General features: G+C 48.2%; 1 protein-coding gene across 1 annotated transcript in view; it reads left to right on the forward strand.

The window, feature by feature from the left end:
• The window catches only part of SLCO3A1 (solute carrier organic anion transporter family member 3A1), a 490,895-nt gene that overhangs the window by 345,135 nt on the left and 133,110 nt on the right, over positions 1–12,650 (forward strand). The window contains exon 4 of the mRNA XM_075345971.1: positions 11,568–11,831. Coding sequence (XP_075202086.1) covers positions 11,568–11,831 — 264 coding nt within the window. The remainder of the gene's footprint in view (positions 1–11,567; positions 11,832–12,650) is intronic.

Raw genomic sequence — 12,650 nt, forward strand, 5'->3', positions numbered from 1 at the left:
CACTTCCTTCCTTCTGCATAGGACGCAGGTAAGGAGAAGTTCCTCGCTCCTGCGGCTTCATACACAGCGATGTGTGCTGCCACAGGAACGAGGAACAACATCGTACCTGCCGCTGCAGCAAAATTATGGAAATGACCAACACTACACAGATCACCGATTTACGACGCTTTTGCGATCGTTTATTGGTGCATCTAGGCTTTACACGTTGCAACGTCGTTACTGGTGCCGGATGTGCGTCACTTTCGATTTGACCCCAACGACATCGCAGTAGCGATGTCGCAACATGCAAAGTACCCCTTACACTCACCAGAAATTATAATGTCTTTTTTTTCTTCTTTTTTTGTCAGAACTTGCATATACAGCTATATTAGGTTGTGTTAGTAAATTACTTGGAAGGGTGTATGGTACTTTGTATTAAAAGACAAAGCACCATACACCCTTCCATGTAATTTACTAGCACAACTTAACGTAGCTGTATAATCAAGTTCTGACAAAACAGAAGAAAAAAGTGTTGCACTCACCATAAATTAAAATGTATGTTTTTCTTCTTTTTTATTTGTCGAAATGTGCATATATGGGTTGTGTTAGTAAATTGCTTGGAAGGTTGTATGGTGCTTTGTAATAATAGACAAAGCACCATACACCCTTCCATGTAATTTACTAACACAAAATGGCGGATGATCAGTCGAGCATGTCATATATGTGTAGTATCAGCCACTGAATAATGAATGCCAGTTTAAAATGTTTTTGTCAGACAGTACATTGTCATATGCCATTATATGAGGAATGACCACAGCACTTCTGTTTGTGGTGCCCAAGTAGGATCCAATCTCTTGGTATAGTATAAAAAAGAGACTTGGCACTCAGGTTGCTGAACAAAAGCTGTTATTTTTTTGTTTTGAAATCCTTACAAAGTGAACATAGAACAAATGTTTTGGTCCTAATACCTCGGACCTTCATCAATGTGCATGCTGGAGTTCACTTGTGGCTTAGTTTCAGAGATGCTGATGAGGAGCTTGTGGTGTCCACCGCTCTGTCAGGGCAGCATCTTGACAGTACCAAGTCTCTCTTTCATAGTAGTCTGCCATCAGTCTTTGTGAATGATCATTTACCTATAAATAAGTAACTTTAGTCAAAAATTGCCATTTTGGCCAATTTTACTCTTCCTTGCACCCGGCATGACCTGTCTACGTGAGGCTCTAGGCCAGACCTGGGCAAGGGGCGGCCCGCGGGCCACATCCGGCCCGCCTGCTCTCTGTGACCGGCCCGCCCGTCTTCAGCCGGTGCAGTGGAGCCGGGCTGCAGCGTGCCGAGCAAAGAGAGATCCTGTGCAGGTCCGCACAGTCAGTGCAGGCAGCGGAACGCAGGAGTCTTTCCTCTGTTCCCTGCCGGCACTAATTGTCAGTGACACACTCGCGCGCTCTGACGTTGTCAGTACTGCGCTGCGTGTCATTTCAAAAGTTCCCGCCGGGCAGGAGAAGAAGCAGCACAGCAGACGGAATAATTCATCCTGCACTGTAGGACCTGCGATGATGTCACGCCCATGTGACTGTGTGGGAGGAGACACAGGATGCCGGGCAGAAAGCAAGATACTGAATCCTGAAGATGTGGACACATGATGACTGGTAATAAGAAAAGAGGGGACATGAGGGGGAGGGGGGCTGCAAGGTGAGTGCATATGAGGGAAGATGGAGCTGCAGGGTGAGTGCATATGAGGGAAGATGGAGCTGCAGGGTGAGTGCATATGAGGGAAGATGGAGTTGCAGGGTGAGTGGCATATGTGGGAACATGGAGCTGCAGGGTGAGTGGCATATGTGGGAACATGGAGCTGCAGGGTGAGTGCATGTGGGAAGATGGAGCTACAGGGTGAGTGCATATGTGGGAAGATGGAGTTGCAGGGTGAGTGGCATATGTGGGAAGATGGAGTTGCAGGGTGAGTGGCATATGAGGGAAGATGGAGCTGCAGGGTGAGTGGCATATGTGGGAAGATGGAGCTGCAGGGTGAGTGCATATGTGGGAAGATGGAGTTGCAGGGTGAGTGGCATATGTGGGAAGATGGAGTTGCAGGGTGAGTGGCATATGAGGGAAGATGGAGCTGCAGGGTGAGTGGCATATGTGGGAAGATGGAGCTGCAGAGTGAGTGCATATGTGGGAACATGGAGCTGCAGGGTGAGTGCATATGTGGGAACATGGAGCTGCAGGGTGAGTGCATATGTGGGAAGATGGAGCTGCAGGGTGAGTGCATATGTGGGAACATGGAGCTGCAGGGTGAGTGCATATGTGGGAACATGGAGCTGCAGGGTGAGTGGCATATGTGGGAACATGGAGCTACAGGGTGAGTGGCATATGTGGGAACATGGAGCTGCAGGGTGAGTGGCATATGTGGGAACATGGAGCTGCAGGGTGAGTACATATGTGGGAACATGGAGCTGCAGGGTGAGTGCATATGTGGGAACATGGAGCTGCAGGGTGAGTGCATATGTGGGAACATGGAGCTGCAGGGTGAGTGCATATGTGGGAACATGGAGCTGCAGGGTGAGTGCATATGTGGGAACATGGAGCTGCAGGGTCAGTGCATATGTGGGAACATGGAGCTGCAGGGTGAGTGGCATATGTGGGAACATGGAGCTGCAGGGTGAGTGCATATGTGGGAAGATGGAGCTGCAGGGTGAGTGCATATGTGGGAAGATGGAGCTGCAGGGTGAGTGCATATGTGGGAAGATGGAGTTGCAGGGTGAGTGGCATATGTGGGAAGATGGAGTTGCAGGGTGAGTGGCATATGAGGGAAGATGGAGCTGCAGGGTGAGTGGCATATGTGGGAAGATGGAGCTGCAGAGTGAGTGCATATGTGGGAACATGGAGCTGCAGGGTGAGTGCATATGTGGGAACATGGAGCTGCAGGGTAAGTGCATATGTGGGAAGATGGAGCTGCAGGGTGAGTGCATATGTGGGAACATGGAGCTGCAGGGTGAGTGCATATGAGGGAAGATGGAGCTGCAGGGTGAGTGCATATGAGGGAAGATGGAGTTGCAGGGTGAGTGGCATATGTGGGAACATGGAGCTGCAGGGTGAGTGGCATATGTGGGAACATGGAGCTGCAGGGTGAGTGCATGTGGGAAGATGGAGCTACAGGGTGAGTGCATATGTGGGAAGATGGAGTTGCAGGGTGAGTGGCATATGTGGGAAGATGGAGTTGCAGGGTGAGTGGCATATGAGGGAAGATGGAGCTGCAGGGTGAGTGGCATATGTGGGAAGATGGAGCTGCAGGGTGAGTGCATATGTGGGAAGATGGAGTTGCAGGGTGAGTGGCATATGTGGGAAGATGGAGTTGCAGGGTGAGTGGCATATGAGGGAAGATGGAGCTGCAGGGTGAGTGGCATATGTGGGAAGATGGAGTTGCAGGGTGAGTGGCATATGAGGGAAGATGGAGTTGCAGGGTGAGTGGCATATGAGGGAAGATGGAGTTGCAGGGTCAGTGCATATGTGGGAAGATGGAGCTGCAGAGTGAGTGCATATGTGGGAACATGGAGCTGCAGGGTGAGTGCATATGTGGGAACATGGAGCTGCAGGGTGAGTGCATATGTGGGAAGATGGAGCTGCAGGGTGAGTGGCATATGTGGGAAGATGGAGCTGCAGAGTGAGTGCATATGTGGGAACATGGAGCTGCAGGGTGAGTGCATATGTGGGAACATGGAGCTGCAGGGTGAGTGCATATGTGGGAAGATGGAGCTGCAGGGTGAGTGCATATGTGGGAACATGGAGCTGCAGGGTGAGTGCATATGTGGGAACATGGAGCTGCAGGGTGAGTGGCATATGTGGGAACATGGAGCTACAGGGTGAGTGGCATATGTGGGAACATGGAGCTGCAGGGTGAGTGGCATATGTGGGAACATGGAGCTGCAGGGTGAGTACATATGTGGGAACATGGAGCTGCAGGGTGAGTGCATATGTGGGAACATGGAGCTGCAGGGTGAGTGCATATGTGGGAACATGGAGCTGCAGGGTGAGTGCATATGTGGGAACATGGAGCTGCAGGGTCAGTGCATATGTGGGAACATGGAGCTGCAGGGTCAGTGCATATGTGGGAACATGGAGCTGCAGGGTGAGTGGCATATGTGGGAAGATGGAGCTGCAGAGTGAGTGCATATGTGGGAACATGGAGCTGCAGGGTGAGTGCATATGTGGGAACATGGAGCTGCAGGGTGAGTGCATATGTGGGAAGATGGAGCTGCAGGGTGAGTGCATATGTGGGAACATGGAGCTGCAGGGTGAGTGCATATGTGGGAACATGGAGCTGCAGGGTGAGTGGCATATGTGGGAACATGGAGCTGCAGGGTGAGTGCATATGTGGGAACATGGAGCTGCAGGGTGAGTGGCATATGTGGGAACATGGAGCTGCAGGGTGAGTGGCATATGTGGGAACATGGAGCTGCAGGGTGAGTGCATATGTGGGAAGATGGAGCTGCAGGGTGAGTGCATATGTGGGAAGATGGAGCTGCAGGGTGAGTGCATATGTGGGAAGATGGAGTTGCAGGGTGAGTGGCATATGTGGGAAGATGGAGTTGCAGGGTGAGTGGCATATGAGGGAAGATGGAGCTGCAGGGTGAGTGGCATATGTGGGAAGATGGAGCTGCAGAGTGAGTGCATATGTGGGAACATGGAGCTGCAGGGTGAGTGCATATGTGGGAACATGGAGCTGCAGGGTAAGTGCATATGTGGGAAGATGGAGCTGCAGGGTGAGTGCATATGTGGGAACATGGAGCTGCAGGGTGAGTGCATATGAGGGAAGATGGAGCTGCAGGGTGAGTGCATATGAGGGAAGATGGAGTTGCAGGGTGAGTGGCATATGTGGGAACATGGAGCTGCAGGGTGAGTGGCATATGTGGGAACATGGAGCTGCAGGGTGAGTGCATGTGGGAAGATGGAGCTACAGGGTGAGTGCATATGTGGGAAGATGGAGTTGCAGGGTGAGTGGCATATGTGGGAAGATGGAGTTGCAGGGTGAGTGGCATATGAGGGAAGATGGAGCTGCAGGGTGAGTGGCATATGTGGGAAGATGGAGCTGCAGGGTGAGTGCATATGTGGGAAGATGGAGTTGCAGGGTGAGTGGCATATGTGGGAAGATGGAGTTGCAGGGTGAGTGGCATATGAGGGAAGATGGAGCTGCAGGGTGAGTGGCATATGTGGGAAGATGGAGTTGCAGGGTGAGTGGCATATGAGGGAAGATGGAGTTGCAGGGTGAGTGGCATATGAGGGAAGATGGAGTTGCAGGGTCAGTGCATATGTGGGAAGATGGAGCTGCAGAGTGAGTGCATATGTGGGAAGATGGAGCTGCAGAGTGAGTGCATATGTGGGAACATGGAGCTGCAGGGTGAGTGCATATGTGGGAACATGGAGCTGCAGGGTGAGTGCATATGTGGGAAGATGGAGCTGCAGGGTGAGTGCATATGTGGGAACATGGAGCTGCAGGGTGAGTGCATATGTGGGAACATGGAGCTGCAGGGTGAGTGGCATATGTGGGAACATGGAGCTACAGGGTGAGTGGCATATGTGGGAACATGGAGCTGCAGGGTGAGTGGCATATGTGGGAACATGGAGCTGCAGGGTGAGTACATATGTGGGAACATGGAGCTGCAGGGTGAGTGCATATGTGGGAACATGGAGCTGCAGGGTGAGTGCATATGTGGGAACATGGAGCTGCAGGGTGAGTGCATATGTGGGAACATGGAGCTGCAGGGTGAGTGCATATGTGGGAACATGGAGCTGCAGGGTGAGTGCATATGTGGGAACATGGAGCTGCAGGGTGAGTGGCATATGTGGGAACATGGAGCTGCAGGGTGAGTGCATATGTGGGAACATGGAGCTGCAGGGTCAGTGCATATGTGGGAACATGGAGCTGCAGGGTGAGTGGCATATGTGGGAACATGGAGCTGCAGGGTGAGTGCATATGTGGGAAGATGGAGCTGCAGGGTGAGTGCATATGTGGGAAGATGGAGCTGCAGGGTGAGTGCATATGTGGGAAGATGGAGTTGCAGGGTGAGTGGCATATGTGGGAAGATGGAGTTGCAGGGTGAGTGGCATATGAGGGAAGATGGAGCTGCAGGGTGAGTGGCATATGTGGGAAGATGGAGCTGCAAGGTGAGTGCATATGTGGGAAGATGGAGTTGCAGGGTGAGTGGCATATGTGGGAAGATGGAGTTGCAGGGTGAGTGGCATATGAGGGAAGATGGAGTTGCAGGGTGAGTGGCATATGTGGGAAGATGGAGTTGCAGGGTGAGTGGCATATGAGGGAAGATGGAGCTGCAGGGTGAGTGAGATATGTGGGAAGATGGAGCTGCAGGGTGAGTGCATATGTGGGAAGATGGAGTTGCAGGGTGAGTGGCATATGTGGGAAGATGGAGTTGCAGGGTGAGTGGCATATGAGGGAAGATGGAGCTGCAGGGTGAGTGGCATATGTGGGAAGATGGAGCTGCAGGGTTAGTGCATATGTGGGAACATGGAGCTGCAGGGTGAGTGCATATGTGGGAACATGGAGCTGCAGGGTGAGTGCATATGTGGGAAGATGGAGCTGCAGGGTGAGTGCATATGTGGGAACATGGAGCTGCAGGGTGAGTGCATATGTGGGAACATGGAGCTGCAGGGTGAGTGGCATATGTGGGAACATGGAGCTGCAGGGTGAGTGGCATATGTGGGAACATGGAGCTGCAGGGTGAGTGGCATATGTGGGAACATGGAGCTGCAGGGTGAGTGCATATGTGGGAACATGGAGCTGCAGGGTGAGTGCATATGTGGGAACATGGAGCTGCAGGGTGAGTGCATATGTGGGAACATGGAGCTGCAGGGTGAGTGCATATGTGGGAACATGGAGCTGCAGGGTGAGTGCATATGTGGGAACATGGAGCTGCAGGGTGAGTGGCATATGTGGGAACATGGAGCTGCAGGGTGAGTGCATATGTGGGAATATGGAGCTGCAGGGTGAGTGCATATGTGGGAACATGGAGCTGCAGGGTGAGTGGCATATGTGGGAACATGGAGCTGCAGGGTGAGTGCATATGTGGGAACATGGAGCTGCAGGGTGAGTGGCATATGTGGGAACATGGAGCTGCAGGGTGAGTGCATATGTGGGAACATGGAGCTGCAGGGTGAGTGCATATGTGGGAACATGGAGCTGCAGGGTGAGTGCATATGTGGGAACATGGAGCTGCAGGGTGAGTGCATATGTGGGAACATGGAGCTGCAGGGTGAGTGCATATGTGGGAACATGGAGCTGCAGGGTGAGTGCATATGTGGGAACATGGAGCTGCAGGGTGAGTGCATATGTGGGAACATGGAGCTGCAGGGTGAGTGCATATGTGGGAACATGGAGCTGCAGTGTGAGTGCATATGTGGGAACATGGAGCTGCAGGGTGAGTGGCATATGTGGGAACATGGAGCTGCAGGGTGAGTGCATATGTGGGAATATGGAGCTGCAGGGTGAGTGCATATGTGGGAACATGGAGCTGCAGGGTGAGTGACATATGTGGGAACATGGAGCTGCAGGGTGAGTGCATATGTGGGAACATGGAGCTGCAGGGTGAGTGGCATATGTGGGAACATGGAGCTGCAGGGTGAGTGCATATGTGGGAACATGGAGCTGCAGGGTGAGTGCATATGTGGGAACATGGAGCTGCAGGGTGAGTGCATATGTGGGAACATGGAGCTGCAGGGTGAGTGCATATGTGGGAACATGGAGCTGCAGGGTGAGTGCATATGTGGGAACATGGAGCTGCAGGGTGAGTGCATATGTGGGAACATGGAGCTGCAGGGTGAGTGGCATATGTGGGAACATGGAGCTGCAGGGTGAGTGCATATGTGGGAATATGGAGCTGCAGGGTGAGTGCATATGTGGGAACATGGAGCTGCAGGGTGAGTGGCATATGTGGGAACATGGAGCTGCAGGGTGAGTGCATATGTGGGAACATGGAGCTGCAGGGTGAGTGGCATATGTGGGAACATGGAGCTGCAGGGTGAGTGCATATGTGGGAACATGGAGCTGCAGGGTGAGTGCATATGTGGGAACATGGAGCTGCAGGGTGAGTGCATATGTGGGAACATGGAGCTGCAGGGTGAGTGCATATGTGGGAACATGGAGCTGCAGGGTGAGTGCATATGTGGGAACATGGAGCTGCAGGGTGAGTGCATATGTGGGAACATGGAGCTGCAGGGTGAGTGGCATATGTGGGAACATGGAGCTGCAGGGTGAGTGCATATGTGGGAACATGGAGCTGCAGGGTGAGTGGCATATGTGGGAACATGGAGCTGCAGGGTGAGTGCATATGTGGGAACATGGAGCTGCAGGGTGAGTGGCATATGTGGGAACATGGAGCTGCAGGGTGAGTGGCATATGTGGGAAGATGGAGCTGCAGGGTGAGTGCATATGTGGATAGATGGAGCTGCAGGGTGAGTGCATATGTGGGAACATGGAGCTGCAGGGTGAGTGCATATGTGGGAAGATGGAGCTGCAGGGTGAGTGGCATATGTGGGAAGATGGAGTTGCAGGGTGAGTGGCATATGAGGGAAGATGGAGTTGCAGGGTGAGTGGCATATGTGGGAACATGGAGTTGCAGGGTGAGTGGCATATGTGGGAAGATGGAGTTGCAGGGTGAGTGGCATATGAGGGAAGATAGAGCTGCAGGGTGAGTGCATATGTGGGAACATGGAGCTGCAGGGTGAGTGGCATATGTGGGAAGATGGAGTTGCAGGGTGAGTGGCATATGTGGGAAGATGGAGTTGCAGGGTGAGTGCATATGAGGGAAGATGGAGTTGCAGGGTAAGTGGCATATGAGGGAAGATGGAGTTGCACGGTGAGTGGCATATGTGGGAAGATGGAGTTGCAGGGTGAGTGGCATATGAGAGCTGCAGACTGACAGAAGGATGTGAAGGGGTGCAGAGTGTTTGAGAGGGGTAAGTTGGGGTACAGGCAGGGTGAAATATGTGGGCAGGGTGTGTGACATATGGGGGTGTAGTGTGTGTGTGATATGGGGGTGCAGGCTGTATGGGGAGCAGGGTGTGTGACATATGGGGGTGTAGTATAATACAGGTGTGCTATATAGGGGGTGTAGTGATGTAGTATATTACAGGTGTACTATATGGAGGTGTAGTATATTACAGGTGTGCTATATAGGGGGTGTAGTGATGTAGTATATTACAGGTGTACTATATGGAGGTGTAGTATATTACAGGTGTGCTATATGGAGGTGTAGTATATTACAGGTGTGCTATATAGGGGTTGTAGTGATGTAGTATATTACAGGTGTGCTATCTGGAGGTGTAGTATATTACAGGTGTACTATATGGAGGTGTAGTATAATACAGGTGTGCTATATAGGGGGTGTAGTGATGTAGTATATTACAGGTGTACTATATGGAGGTGTAGTATATTACAGGTGTGCTATATGGAGGTGTAGTATATTACAGGTGTGCTATATAGGGGGTGTAGTGATGTAGTATATTACAGGTGTGCTATCTGGAGGTGTAATATATTACAGGTGTGCTATATGGAGGTGTAGTATATTACAGGTGTAGTATATGGGGTGTAGTGATGTAGTATATTACAGGTGTATATAGGGGTGTAGTGATGTAGTATATAACAGGTGTACTATATGGAGGTGTAGTATATTACAGGTGTGCTATATGGAGGGGTAGTATATTACAGGTGTACTATATGGAGGTGTAGTATATTACAGGTGTGCTATATGGAGGGGTAGTATATTACAGGTGTACTATATGGAGGTGTAGTATATTACAGGTGTGCTATATGGAGGGGTAGTATATTACAGGTGTACTATATGGAGGTGTAGTATATTACAGGTGTGCTATATGGAGGGGTAGTATATTACAGGTGTACTATATGGAGGTGTAGTATATTACAGGTGTGCTATATGGATGTGTATATTACAGGTGTATACAGGGGTGTACTGATGTAGTATATTACAGGTGTACTATATGGAGTTGTAGTATATTACAGGTGTGCTATATGGAGGTGTAGTATATTACAGGTGTGCTTTATGGGGGTGTACTATATTACAGGTGTAGTATATGGGGTGTAGTGATGTAGTATATTACAGGTGTGCTATATGGAGGTGTAGTATATTACAGGTGTAGTATATGGGGTGTAGTGATGTAGTATATTACAGGTGTACTATGTGGAGTTGTAGTATATTACAGGTGTGCTATATGGAGGTGTACTATATTACAGGTGTAGTATATGGGGTGTAGTGATGTAGTATATTACAGGTGTGCTATATGGAGGTGTAGTATATTACAGGTGTACTATATGGGGGTGTACTATATTACAGGTGTAGTATATGGGGTGTAGTGATGTAGTATATTACAGGTGTAGTATATAGGGGTGTAATGATGTAGTATATCGGAGGTGTATTATATAGTGGTGTAGTATAATACAGGTGTATATGGGGGTGTAGTATATTACAGGTATATGGAGGGAGTGTAGTATAATACAGGTGTATATGGGGGGTGTAGTATAATACAGGTGTAGTATATAGGGGTGTAGTGGTGTAGTTTATTACAGGTGTAGTATATGGAGGGGGTGTAGTGATGTAATATATTGGGTAGAACTGAGGTAATTATATTAGTCCGGCCCTCTAAACCAATCCCAATTTCTCATGCGGCCCCATGGGAAAATTAATTGCCCACCCCTGCTCTAGGCAATCGGTGTAATTGGCACTTGAGACATAAATCTTTTAGCTCATGTGGATGACTATTTCCAACCTGAAATTAGTAGATCCGATAATTTGTTGATATCACTTCAATTTTAATAAATATTCCATCTTGTAAAGGACAGTGTATAACTGTATTACCATCCCACAAACCAGATATTCCAATTATCTTAAATTATATTTCTAATAACACCAAGATTAGAAGATCCTCCAGAAAACACTCTATTTAAAAAGAAGACCCTGATCTTCAGACCCTGGAATCTCTTAAAGGAGGCTTTCAAAGCCATTAAGGTTTTCAAAAACAGGTTTAGGAGTATCAAAAAATTACAAAAGATGTCATATCCATCCTACTGAACTCCCATCACTCCAGTCCTGATATTTCAGCCATCTTTTGTACTTCCTTGTAGTTAATCTTTATACTCATTTTACAGATCTCCCATTCTTCCTGTTCTGATTCTTCACAGCCATTTTCTGTACTTATTTGCACTTGATCTACCCTCAGGACATCCTGCAGATAATCATTAATTGTTTCTTATTAGTTTATAATATTCCAAACTGGTTTACTAAAAACTTTATGGCAGGATGGCTCCCTTAAATACATATTTAACACTGCATGTGGATATGTTAGTGTAACTCTTGGATGTCTACTGGCTATCCTAATGTAGAGCAGGCCAAGGGCTTTGTACTTGCATTTCTGTCCGAGGTGCTGAAATTTGTCTCCAGGCTCTGGTACAACATGGAAGACAGTCAAACAGTAAACCATTATTAATTTAATTTGTGATTTAATGTGTACATATTGGTATTTAGATGAAACAGATTGCATTTTAATTAGTTTGTGTTGTGTTTTAGGTAAGCTGGAAATAACACCTGAAGATCCACGTTGGATTGGTGCATGGTGGGCTGGTTTTCTGCTTTGCGGTGCCTTACTCTTTTTCTCTTCTCTTCTGATGTTTGGATTTCCTCAGTCTCTCTCTATCGGCACGGATAATTCTGAGGAGAGTGAGCAAACTATGCTACCCGATCGGGAATACGAGAGACCGAAACCGAGCAATGGTGTCCTAAGACATTCTTCTGAGTCTGGAGAAGGAATGTCCTGCTTCCAACAGCTGAGAGGTACTAACCACGTCTACATTTCTGATTAAGCTTTCATATTATCCAATATAGCACTTTAGGTTTCTTTTGTGAGAATAATTTAAATGGCGCTTTATTAAATCATGGACATAGTAAAAATCATGTTGATTCCAAGGAAAGTAGATAAAAATAGAAAGACAGCATCTCCAACAGGGTGAAAAAACTTACATCCTTTCTTTATTCCACAGTAGAGTCCTTGGTATTTTTGACATTGCGTCTCACGATTTTTGTGGACTTATCTGTCTATCTGAAGCCCCTATTGGAGTGCTGCGAGCAGTTATATGGTTTCTTTAAGGAACATAAGATCTCATAACTTACAAGACTTTGCATTTAAGTAAACTTATTTACTGAAATTTTAAATATATAGGATATATAATGGAACATTTTCATGTGGGTTTTGAAAGGTACATCTTATCTTTTTGGCTTGTAGAATAGAATCAAATTCTGCATAGGGGTGGGTTGCAACACTTGCACAGCTCAAAATCTGTAATACAGTTCTCGGGAAGCTCTGCCCCTTACCAAAAGGGAGAATGGACACTGTGTGTGTTCAAAATGTACTATTATGATTGATACAAGTAAAATATATCTTTGTACCGTGTTAGCCAGTAGAGATAAAAAAATTGTTTAAAAGAACAGAGAGTCCTCAGTGGTTGATACCTTTTAATGGCTAACTGAAAAGATGGTAATAATTGCAAGCTTTCGAGACTACTCAGGTCTCTTCATCAGGCATGGTATAACACAAAATCTGAAGAGTCACGTATTTATACACAACAGGACTTAGAATAGTGTAGTAAAAAAAAA

The sequence above is a fragment of the Anomaloglossus baeobatrachus genome, chromosome 4 (genome assembly GCF_048569485.1).
Source record: "Anomaloglossus baeobatrachus isolate aAnoBae1 chromosome 4, aAnoBae1.hap1, whole genome shotgun sequence".
Classification (NCBI taxonomy): domain Eukaryota; kingdom Metazoa; phylum Chordata; class Amphibia; order Anura; family Aromobatidae; genus Anomaloglossus; species Anomaloglossus baeobatrachus.